Here is a 26,617-nt window from a genome sequence, read left to right on the forward strand (position 1 = left end):
CGGCTCATTCACTGATTTCAGTACTTTAAAAAAAATGTATATAATCTTTCCACCTTCACTTCTGTGAGCTACCACAAATACTTGGAGGGGAAGTACTGGTTTAAATAAACCTATAGTGGGCTAAAAGCCTGAAAAAGCAATAATTGTATTTAATTCAAGAACTACTTTACATAAACAACTGGCTTTGCTGAAAAAACCTGGTAGTTGTTCAAAATGGGATGTGTTTATTTCAAGTGCGATGGTTCTTCATGGCTCTGCAGTAGTAAATCAAAAAGTTCATGTTTTGGTCTTTTAGAAGAGGCAGCAAAGAATATAGCAAATGAATCTGAAAAAATGTTGATTACTATGAATGAAATATCAGTCCTTACCTTGTGTTCAGCTAGATCCACTACTGAAGTGTTCTCTGTACTTCACCATAGTTTAAAAGAAAAACAGAACAGACTTTCTCAACACCCTCTCAACATGCACTATTTTCAAAGCGTAACCAGTATTCAAATCTCTGACTGGTGAGAAGACTTGAATACTTGTTTACTTCTTACAGTAATTAACAAAAAAATCTGTCCTTCTGGCCAAATGCAGCTGTAACCTCTTTAAGCATCACAACTATACTAAAGGTCTATTTCCTAGAATAAGGTGCTTGCTTTTATATTACTCTGTGATTTACTTCTCCCCACTGGAAAACCTCACTAGATAGAAAGACAGGGTACTAATACAGTATCTTATGCACTTCAAGTTGTGACAGCATCAATTATAGAAACTCAGAAACAACACTATTTTAATTTCTTACATAATACTCTTACATAACATTTGCAACATTGCACATTTCCTATCTTCTTTTTATACACTTAGGGAAGAAATGTGTAACATTTTAGGAATGCCAAAGAGATGGTATGCACCAAAGATAGGGAGAACATAGCCTCCTCAGAGACCCTGAGGTTAAACTAGCTCTATCAAAATACTGGTCTAGCGCTCAGCAGCATTTAGAAAAGCAAGTGTAAGGCATTGCTGGAAAAAAGCATGAATACATTTCATAAGCCTGTAGGATAACCACAGCTTCAATGAAATACAGCTTTATTAAAGCAAAGCTTTACTTTACCTGGTGCAGGTAAAGAAGTATCATAAAATACATGCTGTTATCTTACTGAGTCCTGTGTATGTTCACTATTTACCTAAAGGAACCTTTGGTCTGACACACTATACCCATTTTTATGTACTTTACCCATAAAACTTTATGAGAAAGGAGGCAGTTCTAGGAGTAAAGATAACATTTTATGTTACCTTAGGTAAGATAAAGTACAATAAAGCCAAATTAAAGTCTCATACCTTATAGCATATCCCAATCAACCACAAACAGATGCTAGAAAGAAATGTACTCTGTGAAGAGGGTATTCCATAAGGAACCCTCTGCGTATTACTCAGAAACATCTGGTACAAACAACACTTGCTTACTAGTGAGACAAAACACTCAGCTGAAACAGAAAATAATTTAAAAATACTGAGATTAATCATTCCACAGCCCATTGATGAGTACCAGTTCAATGCCTAGCGCACAGAAACAAGTTCTTAGCTAGAATTCCTGGCAAAGAGTGAGGGCTTCTTTTTGATATACAGGGGCTGCTCCAAAAGTAAAAGTCTTCATTTTATTATGTTGGCCCAGAACATCAGAGGTATGTAGAGGTTGAACCACCCCATCAGTAGTCCATTACATTTTTTTGCTGTGCAATAAACGGCAACAGAGGGGCAGTCTGCCAAATGGTGTCTGATACACAAGTGCATATGAAGCAAAGGGGGGGTCACTGAATTCTTCCATGTAGGAAAAAACAGCACCCACTGACATACACTGATGCTTGGTGATCACATGGAGACCAGCCAATGGATGTGAACGCAGTGACAGCTACATCTCCAGCAGTGGCAACGGTAATGGTGCATCACCTCCACTGGTGCAGATTTTGGTGAGCGCATGCAGGGTCTGGTTCATTGCTGACTAAAATGCATAGCTAATGGTGGGGACAAGGTCAAAAAATAGTGTTTTGTAGCTGACAATTTGCTCTCTCAACTATTGCTATTATCCTTTTTATGTGTGTTGTAGCTTCCACATAAATAAGCAGGAGGCATTACTTCAGAGCATCCTGCATATATCGGAGTTAGCGGAATGTTAACAAAAGCTTTCTGTAAAAAAAGAATCAGAGCGGCATCCACGAGAATTCTGACAATAAACAAAATTGTTCCTACTTTATTTTGATTTCACCCCACTTGCTAACACAGTCAGCAGAATTTCCCTAGAATCTGAATCTGTCTTCACGGTGAGCAATACTGGGCACGATCATACACAAACCCACTACTCTACATAATTGCTTATATGTGATTTATTGCAACTATTTGTTAGCTGTAAGTTTTTAGGTGATCCGCTCCTGTAGTTAGATGATCATTTTGGCACATCTGCTTGGTTCATATCAGCTATTTAAAATATTATAGAATCATAGAGAGGCCTGGGTTGAAAAGGATCCCTGCTGTGGGCAGGGTTGCCAACCACTAGACCAGGCTGCCCAGAGCTACATCCAGCCTTACCTTGAGTGCCTCCAGGGATGGGGCATCCACAACCTCTCTGGGCAACCTGTTCCAGTGCATCACCACCCTCTGATTGAAAGTATCTATCATATCATCAGCTTATGTACATCAATCAGCATCTAAAATGTGATTTTTTTAAAAAAAATTTCAGGACAACTTTCCTAGGTACCTGAAAACAACTTCTTAATTAGATTACCTGATTCTGTAGGAAGAAATGTTTCATATTGATGGCTACACTTCCAGAATTTTAAAGTAATTTATGTTTTGTTGCATTGATGTGCTGAGTAGAAGACCACTGCACATTGAGGAGTTAGAGATCCACAAAACAGAGAAGGTGAGCCTCTTGCCAGGCTTCTGCACATACCATCCTTTTTGTCTGACACCAGAAAAGTGGTGGGTTGTTTTTCTTTTTTTTTTTTTCTTGTTAGAAAATCCTGTCAATAGCTCCAATGATGGAAACTGGGGATATCTCTTGCATGGACAGGATCTGTCCAGACTGCTTGCATAGATTTAAGGCCCATCTGATGTTGCACTGGGTTTCTACCATCTGAAGGGAATAGGATTACTTTATTTCCTCCTCATAGGAATTCTGATAAACAGCATTTTAAATGATACCTCCCAGTCCAAGTGCCTATCTTACTGGGATCATAATGTACCAGCACCTCCTGCTGCTGAAACGATTATTACTGAGGAGTCTTGTAGTAAAGACCTTAATCTACAGCATATGTCACTAAAAACAATGTACTACCTTCATCTTTGGGATCTCAGGTCACAAATTTGACAGTGAATTTGAAATAATGCTATTTAAATTTATCAGCAACATACTTGTGATTAATTTGCCTAAGTTGATGCTGAATGTGATTATGTTTGCAGTTGTTAACTCCAAGTCATCTTTAAGTGCTGTGAATATGGACTGAATTCTGCTGATTCTAACATATAGAATCCCTTTCTTTCCAATACATGAAGATGTTGCAAAAATCAGAATTGAAGAACAACATAACAGAGATGCTGTTGTGGCTGATCATTTGATAAAATACTGCAAATAGAATATCAGTTGTTTTTGGTTTTTTCCCTCACACAAAACTATACAAAATATCTAATTCCACAGTTATCAATTGTGATTCTCTGAAATTACATGGAGCATGAACAAGAATTGTTCATTTGGAAATGTTTTATGTCGTATTCTATTGAAGAGATACAATGATTCTTCATTATGCAGTGATTGCTTTTTCAGGTTTTTTCCCAGGTTTCAATCTTGACAGAGAAAAAAAGAGCAAGTTTTGCTTTTCTTCCTCATGTCTCTTTGAATACTGAATACGTTCATCGTATGTTACCAGGGTCCTGATAAAAGCAAAGGCATAGTCAAGAGTAATACTTGAGTCCTGGGATGACTGTGAAGATGAAAGTAAATGACAATATTAGAAATGATAACAAATAATTGAAGTGATGCAGGGTAAGCTCAACAGCAGATGTCATAAGCATTAGAAGCAAATAAGCATATACAGTAAAATAAGAGATTAGTTAAACATTAAACATGATTCAAAGACATAAAACTGAGTCAGATGTCTTTGTTAGTAAGTTCGATACTTCTGCAGTGAATATAACTACAACCACAGCTAGATAGGCATCTGACTTAGTAAAAAGTAGAATCTTGCTCTTACTCCTACTGTCAGATGAATAATATGATTCATTTCTCTGGTGACTAGAAATCTTTCAATTTCTATTCCCAAGCAAAACCACCCTTTACCATACAGAGTATTTTTCTCACTGTGCTTTTCTTCAATCTACGTGGTATTTGTGAAGACTAACAATTGTTATTTTACCATATTTCCTCTGCTCTGCTCTCTTGAAAAGAAGTGTTACATTCTGTTGACTACCTAATAGCTGTTCAATTAATTTGGTTCAAACTGAAGGAACCCTTCAAGAATTTGGTGTCCAGGCTGGAACAGGAGCTTTGATCAAGTTTTGTGAACAGCTTTCCCAGTGGCATTAACCTATTTTTTCAGTAAATATGCCACGTGTTCTCTTTCAGTAAAAAGCAAATTATGTATAACTTAGAATTGTGTGTAAAAATGGATTTGTATTATTTACTTCAAAAGAGAAAACCAATGACTGTACATCATACCAACTGTAAGGTTTGTGTTTTAACATAAAAGTCCACGCATGTGGTTTTTTTCACCATTATATATAAACTCACTATTGTATTTGAGGTACATGTGAGAAAAGTAAGGTGAATCAAGACTTATTAACTATGTGCAATCTCTTACTTGGGACCAACAGAAATTATCTGAGTGAATTTAGTAACAGAGTTAATTAAAATGTAGTCACATTTCCCAGCAACTAAGGAAACACACTGGTTATCAGCACTAATAATTCATGGCTAATTCACTCTCACATTTCTAGTCTGGTGTTGTTGTAACAATACAAAAATAAAATTTTAGGTAATTAATATTTCTGTAAGAAAGACTGAATTTTCTATTCAAAAAGGAGTAAAAGGTTGTGACACATCTCTAGATTTGATAACACATAATTTTCTGCAATACATCAGTAATGGTTACAGTTTTGAATTTTAATTTTTAATTGATGAAAGGAATTGATGAAGGATCCAGTTCATTTGAAAAGAGACACTTGTCAAGATCAGAAATGGGGATGTTTAACCTTCCTTTTTTTTTTTTCCACAAATTCAGATCAGAACTGTATAGACCACTTATCAAACTTCTATGGTATCTCTGTCTGGAATTCAGAGAGAGGAGTGACAGAAAAAGAAAACGCAGATTGTTGCTGCTTCATAGATATTAAGCAAGTGAAAAATCAAAAGTGAGGGGTAGAGAGAAAGTACGTGAGGATGTGGAAGACATCAAATATACCCTGCCACTCTGGACCTAAAAGCCAGCCACAAAGACTAGGAAAATAAATGGCTTCAATACTTGGAGACTGAAATTTCACTGGATTGTTCTTCTCTGGCCTGGTTCTGTAAAGCCCTACTGACCTTACCTACATAAGACGAGTGGCTTGTACTAATGTACTAAGTTACAATGCTGCCTCTCTAGCCAGGAAGATGACCATGCCTATGCATTTACATGCTCCTGTTTTGGAGTGGGTTTTGTTTTGTTGTGTGTGTTTTGCTTTGTTTTTTTAAGTTTCTTTTTGTTGTTGTTGTTTTTGTTATTTAGCTTATTTAGCTAGTAGAAGCTTTTAGAATTAACTGGAAACAAAGTAACTCTCACAGCTGTAGAACTATTCATTTTATGATGATAGATATTTCTTTTCAGTGGTAAGAAACCATCTCAAGACTTCAGGTATGCAGATGGCAGAATTCTACCTATTGAGAAGGGTGTTTAGATTGAAAACAATTTGACATCAATAACCCAAAGAAAACGCCAGTACTGGAGGAAAAAGATGTCAGAAGGAGAAACTAGATTCAGCAGAAAGCAAACATTCTGGAAAATACATATAATATGCTGCAAAACAAGTATTTTGAAGACAAAGAAGAAAACTAACATAAGCATGGTCCCAAGACCTAGCACCTGTTAACATTGCTTGGAAATACTATGCCACTTGTGAGTTTCCATGTCTAAGCTGATTTGCCTCTTTTTTTTTTTCTGAGTAATTTGACTGAGAAAGTGAAGAAGGAACTATAATGTTGTATTCACAGCTTAAAGCAGAAGTTGAACATACTCATAGATATACAAGTGTATATAAGTAGGTGTACGTGTATATATATTTGCACATGTTGCTAAATGTATATAGACAGGTATTTAAATAGTATGAGGAAGAGAATCCACCTATACATGACATGGTCTATATATCCATCATCATCCAGATATCCATCTTCTCCAGGGGAAGTGGGGGGGAGAAGGAAAATCAGATCTAAAAATGTCATAACTATTTCTGTGTGTGACCTTCGCAGGTGTTGGAACTTCTGTGCACAGGTTAAGTTGTGACAAAGGTTAATGCATTGCTACATAAATAACCTACCTGATTGGCAATCAACCGTGCCAGGACATCCATCCTTGATCCTGACTCTGAAATCATTTTTGCAGCATTAATTACATCAGATGTGTTCTTCAATGGTCCTCTACCCCTTCAGATGAAACAGAGACTTTATTACATTATTCGAAACTGAGAATAAATCATAGCGATGCAGATTAGGCACAGAAGGACTCAATTGAATTAAAAAAAAAAAAACAAACAAAAAACACTGATCTATACAGAAGCAACATTAATTAAATCCCCGCTTCCAAGTGTTTTGTTTTCATGTCCCACAGATTTGCACTGCTTGGCTTCAACTGGATGCAGAAGTACCAGGAAAATGTCACATATTTTCATCCTGCAAGTGTAATCCATGCTAAATCCTAAAAAGATGGATTTTTAAGTCCAGTTCCAATATGTCACATATAGATAATTCTATGGGAAAGGTGAAGGTTTAGTACAGAGACTGCTTGTGCTGCTTGCTCTAATTATCCTGCAGTTATACAACATTTATGTTCCTTTCCCTTCCAGCAGTTTTCTGCTAGGTATTACCTAGTAAAGTATTTTCCAGTTATTACAAAAAAGAAAGTTTATCAGAGTGATGAATTCTGAGACTCATTGTGGATGTCTGGCCAGAAAACTCAGGTTATTTTATGAAATTAGTGTATGCAAGCATAAAGGAATTATGAACAGGAATGCAATGAAAATTAACAAATACCACTCAAAACTTGGATATGCCATATCTGAAAATGCTACATAGTTTTCAGAACAATTCAGCATAACCGTAAAATTCCTCTGAACAATTTTTTCAAGAAGCCACCTTTAGGCTTCTTCAACACTGAAATACTTCAGCTAAACTAAAAAGCAACATTTTACCTCACACTTATGAAGTACACACCCGTGCTAAATTCAGCTCTGCATTTCAGCTTTTGTTACAGATTTGTAGTTTAAAATAACAAAAACAAACAAACAAAAAACAAACTCACTTGCCCTAAAACATTTTGTATGTGGTTACACATTCAGTAAAAAAAAAAAAAAAAAAAAATCAGTAAAAAAGACAACGATGGCAACACCAGCATGGCTTGTTAAACTCTTACTTAAATACAGTGTTTTCCAAAAAACTATTCTTTGATCCTTGGGGGAAAAAAGCATGCTTTACAAATTATAGTTCCTTATTCTCAACTGTTGAAGCCTACACCTGGAAAAAAAAATACAAAAACACAGAACTGGATATCTTGCATATTATTTTGCTACAGAAAGGTATTTTCTTGACATGGAAAACCCATTGAGGCAATTTTCATTGTTGCTTTTACCTTTTACTCTTTAGTAGTACAGAGGAATACTTACACTGCATACTGAACCTATATAAAGAAATCCTGTAAAGTAAAAATTGTACAGTGAAACTGTACAAAAAGTGACTATTATCTACAACTAAAGAACCAGGGAGAGGAGAGTGCGGAGTAAGTAACAGTGATAACTGATTTTTTTGCTCGGATTAACTACCTGGCTCCAGATGCTAAAGAGATGAAAAACAAATCTATGAAAGCCCTTCGTTTTTTTTCCTATTCAGTAGACAGCTTCCTACCAGTTTTAGATTTTCTTGCATTTTGTGTGTCAAATTTGAAGTACGAAAATACACCTTGCTTTGGGAGTCTGTTTCACCGTCATCCATATAACTTGCCAGAATTTTTTTGCTGATACTTCACTCGGTTCCCTTTTAGAGCCATTGCATCAATGGTCTTTCCCTTCTACAAATGTAGTTCAGGACTATCCTCCACTAGGTGCAGAAGTATCCCTGCCTAATCTGTGAGGGTATTATGGTTCTAGTCTAGTTGCTAAAACTGAGTTAGTGTAGACAATATAGACCTCCATGCAGAAGCTTAAGAACATTAGCTTAGCACATTCATCCACAGTAGATTCTTAGAGAGAGGAAAAATAAATCCTCCCCACACAACTGTCTTAGTTTCAGCTGGATGGAATGATTTTCTTTGGAATGACAGGTATGATGCTATATTTTGGCAGATACTGCTAAGTAGTGCTGTACGGAGCCAATGTTAAAGTAATGTTTAGTGTGCATTCAGCATTGCAGTCATCTTTAGGCTACAGAAACTGTATTATTGATATTTTTACTAATTACACTCTTCGATTTGTCTCGTTGGGGAATCTGGCTACGGAGGATATAGAGGTGGACGCCTTCCAGCAGTTTCTCAGCTTCCCTTTCACTTTTCCTTCATTCCCAAGAGCTCAGGAGACAGAGTAGCTCCTGAAAATTCTGAATATCTGTGGGATTTCAAACCAGCATGCTCCTATTGCTATGCATTGTGAATGTTATTCAGGCTAAGTTTAATATTTAACAATTATTTAAGAATATCACCCAGAGATCTGCCCCAAGACAGGACACTTCTGGATGACAGGGATTGTGGGATGGTGTGGGCAGATGGCTGGAGCAGTGGGCACCCCCAGTGCTTTGGAACTTCACCTCTGAATAACTGCAGAACTCTGAAGATCTAGTACAATATTTGGAAAAGATCCGCAGTTGCCTAGCAATCCTAAGGAGGCACACATCACTGCAGCATGCTGGGGCTTGACCTATGCCTACCAAGCACTGTTCAACACTAACCAGCATCCTCAAGGAAAAGAAAAATAAATACCTCTCTGATGACAATGCAAGGGACCTTCCAACTTCATTAACAGGTCCTGCAGCAGCAGCTCCAGTTCCTGCAATAGGTCCTGCAGCTGCTCCAAGCATTACGTGAGACCCTGCTGTGTCTCCAGCCCTCATGATGAACCCTGTAGCTGATCCTGCTATGGGTCCTGTGGCTGTTCCAAGTATTGCAATGAGAAAATGAAAAAAAATTCTTCCCAAGGGAGTTGCAGTAAGACAATACCATAAACCATTTGCAGGTCAGCAGCAGTATAAATTTTCTCCTTTACAAAGTTTTCCATCTTTTTTCTCTCTTCTATGAGAGAAATTCTAATTTCTTGGTTGTGGTGCTCATTAATTTTATTTTTTTTAAATTGGCCTGTCTTTCCCTTTTTTTTTTTCAATTGGGTTCAGAGCCTACACTGCACTCTGAATGCCATTACTTGATTTATTGTTTGGAAGATCTATTTATTTCCGCACATATTACTATTTACAAGCACTGAAGCTGTATTAGATAAGTTTATAACAGGGCTCTGAAAACAAAGATGAGACACAAAGTACTGTATTTATGAGCAATTACATGCCCCCAGGGTAGTGATGGATTATTATTAGATCATTTAAATCAATTGTTCTATCCAATGAGAAGACTGGGAGTAGCCCATAAATAATTACTGTGTGAAGTCTAGCTGTGTCTAACTAGGAGTTTAATTGATGTCTGTACAAATGAAATCAGTTGAGAGCATCTCAGCGAAGTCGTGGAAGAGAAAAAGCTTCACAGAAACTTCTCTTGAAAAGTATAAACACAAGAAAAAGCTTAGAATCTGGTAACAGATGTAACACCAAAGAAAATACTGAAAGACCTAAGTCACACAATCTAATCACTCTTGCCCCAAGCCGCGATGAACAGTATGTCTGCAGTCACTTCATTTATGCCTGTGCACTGTCTAAACTTAACTCCAATGACTAACAGGCATCACTATCAGGCATTATTTTTTTTTTTCTTTACTCTGCAATTTCACTCTGGAAAGTAATTATCAAAAATATTCCCTTAATTCTTAGCTTTAACTTGCATTCTAACTTCATATTCAAAGGCTTCACCATCACAATTTTCTGCGTCCAAGCAAAGCTGAACGGCTTACTGTTACTCACTGTACTCACCTCAGCAAATGCACTTGACAGTCATATGGAAGGGGATATAAATAGACTGGGAGGCCAGACTTGCAATTATCTCAAGTATGGAAGAAAATATAGCTATAATTACCAAAAAGAGAACCTGTCCATTCACATAGAATAATTAAATGAACAGATACAAAAGTGAGGTGTCAGTCCCTATGCAATGTTACAGTAAGAAATAATTTCCAGTTCCAACTGATCACAGAAGCATCAAGAATTGGCACTAGAATGCTGCAGAAGAAAAAGCAATGGCAAAATGGTATGCACAGAGGAAAGGCAACACTTCTCTTTGTACAGTAATGAGTTATCTGTAGGTAAGTGACAAAAAAACACAACATTCCTGGAATGATTTAATTTAGAAAAGAGAAGACCAGACTAGTGGATTAGGTTTGGGTTTCCTTCCTAAAGTGTCTTTTTACAGTGAAGTGAGGCTCTGTGAAAAACCTTGACATGGGAATTCCTTCAACTGTAGTCAATAGATTATATGGCACAACAGGATTATATGGTACTTGCACTCATGTGGTAATACACAGTCCGTCAGTAAACATTTACATTACATTTAATGTAAGATGCACATCTTCTGTCAGAGAAATCTGTTCCATCAAAGCAGCCACCTCCTGTTCCAGGAAGCATAACCAGTGACCCAATTTCTGGATGAACTTAAGGTAGATGAGGCTTCTGAATTCAATAGCACTAGCGTTTAAGAAATATTTATGACAAATGAAGTGGAAGACCTTGAACATAGGAACAGCTCAAGAATCCAAACACTCCCTTCGAGTTAAATGGACAGAAGGCCAACTGTTACTTCTCTGCTTTCTCAGACTTATGCAGAAAAATAATAATGCAACTGTGGCTAAAATAACATTGGAAATAAATGCCGGCATGAGAAGACATAGTAGTAATTAAATCCTTTACACCAGTATAGAGATTTTGACAAATTCAGTGATGAGAGCAACGTCATTCATTTCATTTCACCAATATCACTGTCACTTATTTTAGTCTCTGAAAAAAAAATGAGTCTTGTGATAATTTCATGGAACATCATGAAAACTCTCCGGTGCATTCTAGTTTTTGAGTACCATGCCTGTGCAACACAGATTCTCATCTGTAGGCCACCAGAGCCACTGAGGCTCTCTGATGGCAGACCGCCATCACTCTGCCTCTCCCTTCTCTTTGGCTGCTTTCAAGTGGCATCATGCCTGGCTAGCATCTGGAAGAGCTAATAGTCACACCCCTGAGAGTGTCTGTACCTCACTCTTCATACTTTTCCTGAAGCATGCCTGTTCTGACCCTGGGGAATATTGTCACTGCATAACAAAAAAACATGCACTTGTGTTACTGTTGTGACAAAAGTCTGGTAATATTAAAACATAGATGGGATATTTTATTAATATCTTCACATTTGTTCAGAGGAGCTATACCATGCAACCATTCTATATACGTGTGTGTATTCCATATATATTCAAAAATACAAAATAAATACAGATACATAAAACACGTTTAAGTACTCTTTAAAATCCCCCAATAAAATAATAATATAGCAACAACTAGGTTTGAGAAGCATTGTAAAGTCCTTTTCATCTTTGATCACAACTGTCTTCCTATATTAATTTATTAAAAATAGGTAAGATTGTAACAAAAGCAATGGGTTGCATGGTGTATATAGCCCATCTGAATAAATATGAAGATGTAATTACTGAGCAGATATCATACATGAAGCTCTATTAACTGCACTTTGTCTAGTTACAGATGAAAGTTTTACATATGTTGAAGAGGGTTTCCCCAGTTAGTTATCCAACAGTCACCTTTTCCACATGCCATGAGAAATAGCTTCGCACATCTCCCTTTCATCACATCCATACACAAAAATTTTATCAGTACAATGTAGGACAGTACCACACCATCACACGTGTGTTCCGATATTTTGAACAAGCATATTTGTGATGAGGTAAGAATGCTTTTCTTCTCACTACTATTTTGGTTTTCAGTTTCTAAGATCAGCAGATCTTCTAAACAGTTATGGACTTTAATTTGGATGTCTATCATTTTAATCATCCATTAACATTTCTGACTACAGAGAAGGTTGGTTATTTGCTTCTTCACTCTACTATTTTCCCTGTCACAAACAGAAATTATCCAGAGGTTTTAACATATTGTAAGAGATTATTCTGTTAACTTCTGTGTCTCAAAGCTTGCTGGGGACACAGATGGACTTGTTCAAGTCCAGACAAGTCCCGAGCAAGGTCCGTGAAAACCTTTGTCTTAAGGAGACAGATGGACAAGTCCAGGCAAGCCCTAGGCAAAGGTTGTGAAATCCTTTGTCTGGGGGAACATAGATGGACAAGGCCAGGGGCGACGAGAGCGAGATGAACTGCAGCTAAATAGCTGTGAAGTGCTCCTTTGTGTGGACTTATCTCAGGATGATGGCCATCTCAGGAGGTACTCAATGACTCTTGCTCGAGGCCCATCCTTGTCACGTAGGCAGGAGAACAAGGAGGATAAAAGAGGAACTGAAAACCATGAGGTTAGGTTTCTGACAACAGATTCCTCATGTAGAACGGAAGGTTTCTGACAACAGATTCCTCACGAAGAACAAGGTTTTTCTGACAAGAGATTCCTCATGAAGAAGAACAGAGGGATTCCGGAAGATTGAGGTGATTCCTGCATACTGTCGAACTCTCCTGAGCCTGCTGCCTGACCGCTGTTGCTGCTTCAAGAATTGGCTCCTCGACTTCCTCGTCTACCTGCCTGCTGCTCAAGGCCGGCCACGCTGCTGCTCCCCGTCTTCTGCTGCGTTCTGCCCGGGACCTTCAAACACCGTGCAACGGGACCGCTGCTGGATCCTGCTGGTGACTATCCCCGCTTTATGCAACTCCTGCTTCTTTTCCATCTTTTCTATCGCCCTCCTTCCCTTCCCCGTCTCCCTGATTAGGTCTTAGTAATAAACTGGATGCAACAACATATGAACCGTTGTTTCTTAATCTCACACCGGGTATACAGATATTAAAGAACCTCATCTCCCTCCTATAAATTGGAGCGAGACACATATATGTTAATACAAGAAGCTATCCAACAGGATGGAGGGTTCTGTGCTTTAGTCCTTTATGTATTTATTTTTTTAATCCAAGCCTTTAAGTGGGAAGTGCTTGGTTTTGAACAGACAACATTTAAAAATCTAAGCGCACATTTAAGTAACACAGTTTCTTTGCAGTCTGACCTGTACTGTGCAAACCACGCACATGCAAAATGAGATTTCAAATCTCATCCTTTACAGGAGCTCTAGATACACTGCCCATGACACTTCTGTGGGTACCGAGAACTTGTCTGCATAAGAGGTACTTAGGGTTGTCTCCCGTAAGAGCTGAAAGAGTAAACATGGAGGTGTTGGCTATGTGGAGTATGTTTCAGACATAATAGTGCTGCCACTTCTAGGTCTGTAGCATCTGAAAGCACAGAGGTGAATTATGGCTGAGTCAGAAAGTCAGAGCTCTCTCTAAGGGCTCCCACTGCAGAGTGGCCCATCTGCTTCCCACTCTTGTGAGCCATGTGTTGAATTTTCAAGAAGAGTTATAACGTGGTCGAGAAAAAGCAAGTGTTGCAGCCCAGAAGCAGAAAAAAAAGCATCTGAAGGTTATTAATGAGTGAAAATATGAATGTAAGTGCTACTATAGTGCAGACATGTAACCACTGCCAATTAAACAAGTCAATTCTGCCTATTAAAATCCCCTTGCTATGCTATAAGTTTTAAAAAAGGAAACAAACATTCATTTTATTCTTCAAAGTTTATCTTCCCAGTTCTCTGGTGGAGAAAGCAAACTAATTATTCTGAAAATAATCTGTTGTAACCTAAGTTTGTTTTTTCTTAACCTTTTTCTTCCAGACTATTTTGTTATGTGTACTGCAGGAAGGTTATACCAATAAAACTCAAGGTAATCCCAGCAGGTAGAGGTTAAAAGTCAATCAGAAAATTCAAAATGGCTGTTTTAAGTCTACAGTGCTGTAATTTGTTATGTGCATTTATTTCCCTTGTTCAATTGTGTACCTCAAAAAAAAAAAAAAAAAAAAAAAAATTAAGTGCAAACCTTACCTTTTGATTTTATGGTGCTGTACAGAAGCCCAAAAGCAGAGTGTTGAAGCAAACATGTTATGGTTTTCCATAGGCATTCCATGTCATAACATCATGCTAAACAGTCAGAGCTGGGACTGCTGCTGGGAAGTTGCACTTACCACGTGGTTTCCAGGAGGAAAGGAGGTTACATAACCAAAACCTTACTTCCAGCTGTACCACCATTTCTGCAGCACAGTTAGAAGGCAGCTCTCTCTCCCTTGGCTTGCCTGTGGTCCTACACAACCATTCTGCATATTCAACTACAATTAATTAGCCAAACTGCATGCATCCTCTGTACGAGGTACAAAGACTGTCCTCAGTCACCATTTCTGCATCTGCAGGAGCAGATCCTGTGGTAATTTACAGCTGCCTTCTGTGTATCTGTGTACTGTTTCATCAGTCTTACAGCTGGAGCTGCCTGAGGAGTCTGGACAGGCCAGATTCTCCTACATGGCTGTTTAGCAACACACAAGAGCTGCTTGGGGAAGTCTTAACAACACCGTAAAAGAAATCCTCTGCATCACTTCACGGAATCCCTCATGAAGAAATTCAGCTCATCACCTTGTTTTCAGTCACTCCATTAATCCAAACCCATCTACTGCCTCTGGATGCATAAAACTTCCTGGACCATCAGGCATTTAAATGAATTTACTATCACATTCTGTGAAGTAGAACTATCATGTTTTCTTAACATTTTAAGTCTCTTAATAATAGAGTGCATAGTAGAATCTTTGCCGAATGGATGGCATGTATGAATGAGCAGGAGGGTATTTCTCCCTGGAGCTTCAAGTAGGTATAATCATACCTGGAGACAGAAAATACACTAACATAAAATAAATCAATAAATTGTTTTGTATTGATCAGGTAAGTTCACAAAGACAAAACAGCTCTTCTCTCATCTTTCAATTAAAAATGCAAACTGCTGGAATAAAATCACTTGGACAGAGTTTCTCAAGCTATGAAACAGGAATCAGGACAAGGATCAAGGGCTGGAGAATGTTTCCTTTGTATTCTTGCTGGTAAAAAAAATATATTATCTTGCAACCAGCAATTCGCCTCAGAATTTTCCTAGAGCTTCGTAACTCACTAGGCATTTTATTGATTCTGCATCTGTTGCTACATATAGTCGTCCCCATACCATTGATTATATACAATAGGTATTTCCTGAATATACCATAAGCACTGGAGACTACTGCTGTTTACATACAGTTTTACTCGGGGGCTTTCAGGTATTTGGAAAGTGTGACTCCTTAATGGATATTGAAGACAATGAAATACCTTTACCAAGTCCCAAGACTCACAACTCACATGTTTCCTGCTGAACAGGCATGAGATACTACATAAAGATAGAAAGTTGTACTCTATTGTGCAGCCTATGCATGTGTGAACACAGCTGTCAAGAGATCTTTTAATAAGATTAAGCTAAAAGCTATATCAAGAGCATTACAGTTTAACTTCCTAAAACTTTTTACCTCAAATATTCTCATTCCCCCTGTCTACATCTTAGAATCATTGAATGGCTTGGGCTGGAAGGGACCTTTAAGATCATATAGTTCCAACCCCCTGCTATAGGTAGGGACACCTCCCTATAGACCAAGTTGCTCAAAGCTCCATCCAGCCTGGCCTTGAATGCCTTAAGGGTGCAGGCAACCACAACCCCTCTGGGGCAACCTGTTCCAGCGTCTCACCACCCTCACAGTAAAGAATGTCTTCCTAAAATCTAGTCTAAATCTACCCTCTTCCAGTTTAAAGCCATTTCTTAATTTCTTCATAAACACCATCCAGAGTAAAAATGAAAACCATATACAAAATGTACTAAAGCATTTTGAGCTTTGTTTACTTCTAGAACTCAAGACTGCACACTGGTCAGGTCTTCAAGCATTTCATTTATAACCACTGAAGCCCAAATCATTTTATTTTTAAATAAAAGCTGAAGGCTCTGTGCAATTCAAAACAAGGGTTGTCTTAGCATAAACAGCCACAGTGACTGGCCAGCAATGCACTCCAACTCAGTACCACGACTTTAGTAATTTTAGGCACCTCTACAATAAGGGTAAAGGAAAGAGATGACAACTGAAAGAAAAAAAAAATCTTTGGATGTGAATCAGTGATCTCAGCAGCTCATCTACTCAGAGGTCTTCAGAAGTAGATACTTTAGGGAAAAACTCATTACTAGATGCAAAAGAAAACTGGGAGAACTGACAAAACTAATCATAGCAATATCATCGGCTAGGAAGTATGCCAGGTCTTACTTTTGGTATTGTTTTAGTCCACAGAGCTAACCTTCACAAAACCCTGTACCTTTCTTCAAATTCTTTCAACGACTGACTCCTTCCAATACTTACTATTATAATACTCTTTCTTGCAGGCTTTATTGTTCCATAGAAACGCTGATTCCAAAATTAATCTTTCAGAATGCCTTTTCCTGCCCAGAACATCTTGCTCATCAATAGTCATATCATTTTCAGAATTTACTTATGCTATCCTATTTCCAGCATTATCATGTGCTACTAATAATGATGTTTTTTAACACTCCTACCCAATAGCTATTGCTAATAGCCTTTAGAGCGAGTACAAAAATAAAAAAGACCACTCGCAGGAGGTACAATTATTAATTTAACTACCCAGAGTACCACAACAAAGGTAGGAGAAATCCCCACCAAAAATAAATGAAAATATGAAATAACTGAGTCAAAGCCTGACTCAAAAATTCAGTTGAGCTATCAACCTGGTTACATTTTTGTTTACAGAGATTTAATGGCATATAAAAATTATGCCAGATTGTTCTTTCAGACTGCTCATATACTGTTTTGCAAAGATCACAGTTTTTGAAAATATGATGAATGGATTTTAAGTTGAATGATATTCTGGACACAGAAATAGCACTTAAAGAACTGTTCGGAGTTACTGAGTTGGTTTTCCGGTAGCAGACTACTGTGTCTTACAAATGCATTTATCAGTTTTATAATTTTCATCTTCAGAACACAGTGGCAGTTTTTGCCTGGCTCAGACTTCGACATTTAGAAAAGACAGGCACGAGGCAGTACAGTCTACATGATGCACATTATAAAACCAACATCACTTGTTGAGCCTGGAGAAGTAGCAGAATCAGGATTATCAATATCAAAATGCTGACAAATAAACCAGCCATGATAGGCTGCAGAACAGCAGTTGAAGAGAATTCATCTTTCAGAATTAGCTCAATTAGTATAATCATATTCTGGAATTTATCTGAATACTGTTCTCACGTTGTGTTTTGTTTTGTTTTGTTTTTAAATAGCACTTTCACTATTGCAAAATCAAACAAACGGCAGGAGATATAAGTAACACACTTTACAGTAAAAAAATAATGTACTCATCAAAAATTTATATTTTATGCTATAAATGCACCTAATACATCTGCTATGCCACTGTGACAGATGTTTATTAATATGGATCTTCAATCATATCCCTTGATTGCTAATGGTTCAGTAATTCATCTTCTAAATGCTGCCCAAATTTCTGATTACATGTTGAACCAATTATCAAAATATTTTCATTTAATCTGTGGATCTCCATGGCCTCAGAAAAGCACCATTAACTTGCAGCTTTGTTTCAAAATCAATTTAAAGTTCTATCACAGCAATTCCTACACCGAGTCTTGTTTATTTGTATGCTTACATATGCTGTATGAAAAGACTTGAAAGAATAACTTCTTAAAAAAATAACAGAAATGTATTCTGTTATGAGACTGATCTCCTGAATGATTATGTTCTGTGGTAAGGCTGGTGGCCACTGAACAGATGACTGAGCTCAGTTCTTTCAGTTATCCTCAGAAAGATCAGTTCCTAAATATGACTTCTTCGTGCTTTAGCAAAACTGACATTTGTATGCCTCGCTACATGCAACCTGAGTACTGCACTTGAGCCCCACTCAGAAAGTACCCAGCTTCAAAACGCTACGTAAACTAATCTCAGATTTTTCAGAATAAAAATAAATACATAATGAATAAAATGCTTTAGAAACAGACTATTTTATTTTCGCTGTACTCTTTTTCCATAAATTTGATACTTGCACTTTTCCTGCTTGTAAAAAAATGCAAGCAAACAAACTCTCATTTGTACTGTTGATGACTTTCAGAGTCATGAAAGGCCCTACAGCACTGAAGGAAAAGACTTGTGATGTTCCCATCCTCCCAAATCTCCTACTTTTGGGATGGGCCCTCCTCGTTGCTCAGAAATACTTACGCAAACAATGTTAAATAGTGTGTGTAAATGAAATCTTAGTGCTGTCTGCCTCAAGCATTCCAGTATCAGAAGGCAAGATCCACAGTACCACAAAAATGGAATAAAGATCAAGATATTTGAAATAATAAATCTGAAGGTCTTCATGCTTGCTTTCTGGTTTCTAAGCCTTCAGGGGTCATACTTTCAGGATCTGCCCAATGACCATGAAACTTATTTTAAAAATGCTGGAGGTGAATTTCACCTACAGTAACATAACACAAGTGCCAAGATATGAAATAATATACATCAGAAGATTTCTAGTAAAATTGTGAGTTGTCAGCACTGACTATTGGAGCCTAGGAAGACAGCAGATAAAACATGGAAGGTGTTTATCCCTATTCTACTCATCAAGTATCAGTAAGAAAGCTTTCTTGCACCCACATGGAAGTGAGAGGTAAGCAGTAGTATGAGAGAAAGACACTGGTCAGTCACTGGCTAGAATCCGTCACTGGTGCTGTTCCAGTATATTGCATATTCCAGTACAAAAACCTCAGGGGACTACACTGACTCAAAAATATGATCTGTTTGTAACTCTTCAGCAAAAAATAAAAGTTATTTGGAGCATAGGATTACAATTTGTCTAGCAATTACCACAGGCCCAAACATTACAGAAGAGGCTTTTCTCAACCCTTACTGTGATGCAGCTATGCTGCAGCTTTGCATAGGTGATGCACCCAACAGAAAAAATCAGCTGCTAAAACCAATGAACAAAACTGACAATGAACTGGAACAGGACCAGTGACAATGAACTACTGCTGAATGCTAAACAGAAACGCAAGGCATTAGTATAAAAGGCCAAATACTTTCTTAGTTTTGATACCACTTTACACAGTTTACCTTTAGCCTTAGGTAACAATGGTGAGACAGATCTATTTCTGGACAGCAAGAGAGCTGGTGACAAAGTCATCAAGGTGGATGTTGGAAGCTGTCCTGAATGGTGAAAAGCAAAGACTACATTCCTCTGCTTCCTCTGACACAGCACTGATTAGAAGCACACTAGATGCATGTAACCCAGAATACCGTGCATTCCAGGTGGTAAGCACCTGTGACAGTGTGCTCACAGTCTCTCCTTCCCCTCAACACACTACCTTCAGAAAAACTAAGAAACTAGGATGTAAGCCCAATTACTTGCCTCTCAGATAGGAAGAGGGACATACTGTCTGTGTCCTTGCAACAGTGAACAACAGTAAGTCACCAATCATTATTTTAAAATGATTTTCCTCCCACCTACAAAACATAATCATGCAGTGAAGTTCTAGCTGCATAAGGAATATGCATTGCATAGGCAAAATGAAGATGAGAATTTGTATAGCTCCCTTAAAGAGGGAATATTAGACCTTGTTCCATTGTTGCTATTTGCAGAAAGGACATCTCCCTTTACTACTTTGAGACATGCAGTGCACCAAAACCTTTCAATTGGCTGTAGCTAATCATGCACAGCTACTGCACCTATTTAAACTGCTGCATAATCATAGCATGGGATACAACTCCTTCTTGCCCCTAATGTGGGTCATCAAGCCCTGTCCAATTGCCCTGTGGAAAGCATTTCTTTTGAGGAAGTTTCTTCTAGGTCCTATTTCATTCTTCTGTATCTTGAATACATTTCCTTTTGATACACTCTCACTGTTGAGTCTATTTCACTGCCAGTGATGTTCATAAGAAGGAAAAATCAATACAGAGCAAATTGTTTAAAATAGGTAGCTATACTCTATATTGGTCAGACATTATAAACCATCTGCTGTTCTTCACAGCCATCTGTAAGATTTCCTCATATTTCCTCATCTCATGGAATTGAATTTCTCCTTCCCCAAATAATCATCAGATTGTGACACTCAAGAAGTTATCCAAGGATCCAGTTTTACAGGTTTGTGCTGTATTTATTTTGCTCCTCAGTATGCTGAATACATATGAACCTTCCATTAATCTAAAGACAACCTCAATGACAACCTTAGCTTCTTCATTTAAGGGAACAGATTAGGTGCACTTGTAGGGATGATCTCAATAATTACAAAATAAATATAACTAGGGCAGGTATTTTCAAACAACAGCTTTTCAGTAATCCTACCGTGGAAGGAAGATGCTCTCCTGAGCTTTGAGATGCCTTCCATTAATTCTTGCAGGTCACATCTTCCCTCTGCTGTCATAGATGATAAAGAACTAATAGATGTGTTTGCTCTACTATTGGTTGACATTAAAGAAAAAACTCAGATGACCTTAAAAATTCAGAATTGAGACAAGTATGCAAAAATAAGGTGAACAAAGATCTTATGTTTGCAATCTATGATGCAGATCCCAGATGTAGAGTTTTCTACCTTTGCTATCTTTTACACACCTAGGTAAACAAACCAGATACAATCCATCAGCAAAGAATTCATGACATCACTGATATTGGGTGTTTGCTTAAATGAGACTGTATTTACATGACTTGGATATTCCCAAATGCTTGTTAAAATATTTACTCACTCTGAAGTCACATATCCTCTTTATCCCCAGATACTGACCTCCAAATAATCAACTAGCTCCCATAATACTGTGAACACATTCACAGTGGAACAACACGAACTGGTGGCCATCTGGCTTATAAAAACTAGTGCTACAATTCAATCCACTTGAAAGCAAGCTTTATCCATCATTTCTCATTTAACCTCCTTTCAAGCAAATCAGATGATATGTCCCTACACAAAACACAGGACATGACCTTTACACTAAGAAAGCTGAAATCTTCTCTTAGCAAGCATCAGGGCAGTCAGGAGCTTAGGCTATAGCAGCTTGGTATGGACATACCTTCTTCTGCCCTGAAGTGTGAAGTGTCAAGAGTGTAGTGGGACACAGAGGCCTAGCTATCCACTGACCTTCACAAACAGCTGTAGTACATAAGAATTGAGATATTCTATGAGAACAAATGCCATTATTAGGACCATTTTAAAGACAAAACTTGTAACCCCAAGGGTACCGAAACAGCATCCACAGAAGGCACTGAATAGAGAATGTGTTTAAACATGCTGAATACTGTTGAAGAAAAAAGGTGTCAAAAGTACTGCTAGGCTGTGTGAACCTCAAAGGTCCTGGTTTAACTGAAAAAGAGTTGCAACAGAATCTAGCTCTATTTTTAGAAGAAAAACACATCAACTGAATACTGTTTCTGCTGTTCAGCTTGCTCCCAATGTGAGCATTTCTGAATAGCTTTTCTTACAAGTACACACATTCAAAAAAGAAAATAAACTACAACAGTACTAAATAAAATAAAGCATACAGAAAATACAGTAAGGATGGGTGTCTTCCTGCAGTTTCTGGAAAGAATTGTATTTTACTAATTGCCAACTCCTCATCCTGGGTTTGATTCTTCACCATAAAGAAATCAATGGTTTCTCATGGACTGATCATGCAGAAGAAAGTAAAATTTTGGTACAGTAAAGAGGAGAAGGACAGATTATACAGGCGAATTAGTTTTATGATGCTGAAGGCTTCATTTCTCTGAAATAAGCAAGGTTTCATCTACACAGCAATGGCTGTGACTTTAGTAAGTACTACAGTGTTGTCAAACAAATGGCCTGTATCCCAGTTCTGGAAAGAGGGAAAAGTAACAGTAAAATAATTGTTAGGAAAGACCAGGTTTATATATTGAATGTTCTAATCATACTTCCTCCCTTCACCCTATAAATTCTGATGTAACATACAACCAAATCCAGGCACACAGTTTGGAGAAGCTCTCTCTGATAAGGATAAACTGGGTACTCATATAAAGGTAAGGGTAAGGACATTGGAAAATGTGACTTGCTCCTTCAAAGACATTTACAACTCTTACAGAGAAACCTTGAAAAACATTTTAAAAGTTCAAGTCCTTTGTACCTGGCACCATCTTTACTCAAAATATGAACACCTGAATATTTGCATGATTGCCACCTCACTAAAATCAAAGCAGCAGTCTAGATTTGTCTAGATTTATCACTTCCTGTTAATCAACAACTAAACTTGTGAAATGTTGCTGGCACTGCAAAGTCTATACAGTTTCAACAGCATTCCCTTTTACTTTATCAAGTAACATCTCACTGATCTGTTTATTTTCTACTGAACAATGTGCAACTACTATTGGTCCTCTTAGTTTGAACAGTCAGTTTTGATTTTTATGTACCCATGGAGGGTAGTATCCGTACTATCAATTTTGCCAACTCTGCTTTGACACTTAAACTCTATGCTTGTATTTCATCAATACCAGACAGATCAACAGTACAGTAACTCCATAAATCATCTCTTTTCATCCTTGGACAATAAGCAGTCAAAAGAAATGCTGGTATACATCATACTCTGGATGTGACTGATTTCTTGTAGGAGTGGGCAGAACTTTCTATTGAATCAGCAATGAGTACAGCAAAAAAGAAAATAAAATATTATGTCAATTTTGCGGTCAACACTAATTCACTGATGTGCTTATGCTTCCAGTGAAGGGGTTGGTAATAGCACAAGTTTTTCTTTATTTCTTGGAAACCTTCCAAAAGTGTAGCTTCTAATTTTGCTGATTAATTCAGAAAGAACCTGAACATATGGTGTTATAGCAAGAAATATATACAGCATGTGCAAAATACAGCAAATAAATTCCATAAAAATAGATTGTCCTATACATTGTATAGGAGAAAAGTTAGGAGAGATGCTCTGCCGTTTTTAATGACTACTACTTTATTTCTCAAAGAGATTTTGCCTGGCATTTTTATCAAACAACAGCTTGAGCAAAATAAACAGACAAGCAAGTCTTGCATCATGCCATGGAAGTACAAAAGACAGGCTTGCTGAAGTGCCAACTGGATAATGTTACACAAAAACTGTCACAGCCCTGAACATTACAATAAGAATAGCAAACTAATGTGTCAATGATCGTGACATCATTTCCAGTTTGGATACTGCCTGATCCAACAGTTTGGACACAGAAAAGCAAAAGAGGAGAAAAAGCACTTCTCAACTGCAGTGTCATGGCTCTGATTGCACAGTTTCAGCTGGGGACTCCTCCATAGCCCAGTGTGCCCACTGGCTCAGAAGCTCTATTAAAGCTCTGGCCTACACTCCTATCTATCCCCTTTGTCCCTGACCTGATCTGAATCACAGATCTCCAGCAATATTTCTAGTTTTACCCTCAGAGAGACTTTGGATCTACCTTGTTAGTAGCCTGTCTCCTTGTGCCCATGTTGTGCACTGACCACTTCTTTAGCTTCTTTGGGTGGACCTTAAACCTGCCTCATTAGTTACCTTGACTAGGATTGCTGATGGATCACGTTAGGAGCACCCTGTGTTGCCTGCTACTTTCAGATGCTGTATGTCTGTGCCCACTGATCCACAATCCTGGCAGTTGCTGGCACTACCCTCAGATCCTGGCTTTCCACAGGAAGCAGCTGACTGTGCGGCCTGTGTCCTCACAACTTCAGGATCTAATTCCTGCTGCCTCAAGTATAAGGTGGAAATGACCATGGGTAGAAAATGAGTAGTCCCAGTCAGATTGCTGGCTAACCCCAATGAAGCCTATTACAGCAGATAGCTATAAGCTCTGTATGCTGGGTGCCTGGCACCTCTGGAGTGCTCTGCTCCCCCTTGCTAGAGAGCTAATGCTGCTGCTGTCCATCCCTGCTAAATGGTAAATGCCCACAGAGTATGAGGAGTCCTGAACTTTCTTTGCTATTTGAGTGTAGCAGTTCTTAAAGCTAAAGCTGTATTATGCAGTCATGTATTCTCTTTGTAGTTCATCTTATTCTAGCCCTGAGTGGATTTTATAAAGGTGTAAAGGAGTATACAGACAAATATATCTGCCTTATTCATTATTTTAAATTACATTTTGCTATGCTACACTTAGAGATACTCAGAAGTCTTAAAGCATATTAAAGATTTCCTATTAGTATTTTGCTTCATCCTGTGCTTGCTGTTTGCTTACTTATACAAGAGGTATAACCTTAATGCCAGCAAAAACTGTAGATTTGTACTACACAGAAACACCAAGTTTTACAAATTTAAAATCAGATGAAGGGGAAAAGTTACTTACACTAAATACTGACATATTGCAGTGTTACCCAGAGAGGCTGAAAAATATGAAATCTCCAATCTCAGGAATTTTCAACCTTGTGACTGGACATGACTCTGAGCAAGCTCATCTAATAGATTGTTATGAAGGGGCTGGACTGAATGACAACCACAGTTCCCTTCCGACCCTATTTTTTCTATCAGTTGGTAGGAACAAATACACAATGGGATGAGACTGGTCTGCTGGGTAGGAAGGAAGCCCAGGTAATTAACATGCATGCCACTGTTTACCTCTCAATAACGTGGACTGTTTCCATGAGGGTTATGAGGGAAAATAAGGAGCTTTCCAGTAGAGTACAGAAAGAACCTCTTTAAAAATGAAATATAACAGGTAGCCAAGGAATATGCCAGTATAATGAATGTTGTGACCTGACTGGAAACAGAAGCAGTAGGAGAGATGGCAGAAAAGGCTTTGACAAAGAAGGCAGGTGGCTTTTCGCAGCAGAGGTGAGAATGGAACTGTGTCAGGAGGTTGTGGTTAAAGGAACAATGAGATAACATGAAACAGGAAGGAGGCTGCAAAAGAAGCAGAAGCATAAAATTTAGATTTAAAACAAAGGCAACGTGCATGTAAGCACGTATATGCAAACTACCTTATTTCCTACTTTGATGTTGACACAGAGCTTTGTTTTATCCATTTCCTTTCGCATCTCGGGTCCAAGTGTGAGCAATGGTAAATTGTTTCCTGAAGACAATTACATGTGGTTTAGCTGCAACATTATCATGATAACATTGCAGAGGAAAGCAACCAGTGCTGCATTCATTATTTTGGTCATTAGCTTTTCACTATATTGGTTTAAGTGTTCAACATGCTTTGTTAGCCTGAAAAGAAGCAAAGACTACATTTGGCATTCTCACCTAACCTCCTTTTTGGCTGCATACTCTATTTGGTATTTGTTTGTTTCACAGTTTGAAGGCAAATTCTGACCATAATTTCTAACAGTATATAACAACAGATTATATCTCAATATTTTACCATGTTTATTTAATACCACCACTATTTATGTTAATAATACATGCTACAGAAAAAAAAAATAATCTGTTCAACTTGCAGGAAATGCATATCTAAGTATTTTGACTACAGATTGTAATGGTGTACTTTCCCACCCTCTCAGCCTGACCTTTATTTCCCATATCGCTGCTCAAGTGATCAACACCAGTGGCAGTCATCATGGCTTCATCCAACTTAAGCACACAACCATCAGTGTCAGTCATGGTGAGTGGTCAGGTCATGATGGCATCAAGCTCAAAGTGAACTTGTAGGAACATGATAACACAATAGCCCAAAGGCATGTCTGGCTGCGTGGCCACCTAACCACAGTACTAGTTAGTGTTGTACTTAAGCTTAATTTGGAAGAAACTGACAACTGTAGTCTGTAAGCAAATATGACTGAATCAATCACCTTACCAAGTAAATAAGGATAAAATGAGGAGACAAACAGCTTCTTGAGCTCTACTTAACAGCTGCACAACACAATCTCCTCTCAAGCAGGGACACCTTTGAGGTCACACCTCCTGCAGAGATCCCAGGCCTCTTGATGTCAAGATCTTGCCACTGCAGATCCTTGGTAAGGGACTAATAGCTTAGTAAGCTTTGTAAGCTTTTCTAAGATTATGTCTTTAATTCATATAATCTATTAGACATAACCCACTACTTGCGACCAGATGCCAGCTGGTCTTAAGTCCCTTTACCACCACACAGTGGGCTTGACCATCCATACAGTTTTTTACTGAGCCAAGAGTGTATCTGTCCAAGCCACAGGCTGGCAGTTTTCGCAGTAGAATGCTGTGGGAGACAGAGTCAAAGGCTTTGATGAAGTCTAGGTA

The 26,617-nt window shown here is 38.1% G+C and overlaps 1 protein-coding gene across 3 annotated transcripts in view; it reads right to left on the bottom strand.

The window, feature by feature from the left end:
- CTNNA3 (catenin alpha 3) overlaps positions 1 to 26,617 on the bottom strand; it is a 418,023-nt gene that overhangs the window by 7,564 nt on the left and 383,842 nt on the right. For all 3 annotated transcript variants that reach the window (XM_042862647.1, XM_042862648.1, XM_042862646.1), the window contains one exon: positions 6,547 to 6,652. In XM_042862647.1, coding sequence (XP_042718581.1) covers positions 6,547 to 6,652 — 106 coding nt within the window. The remainder of the gene's footprint in view (positions 1 to 6,546; positions 6,653 to 26,617) is intronic.

The sequence above is a fragment of the Lagopus leucura genome, unplaced genomic scaffold, assembly GCF_019238085.1.
Source record: "Lagopus leucura isolate 7727_CA_CO unplaced genomic scaffold, USGS_WTPT01 Super-Scaffold_739, whole genome shotgun sequence".
Taxonomy (NCBI): domain Eukaryota; kingdom Metazoa; phylum Chordata; class Aves; order Galliformes; family Phasianidae; genus Lagopus; species Lagopus leucura.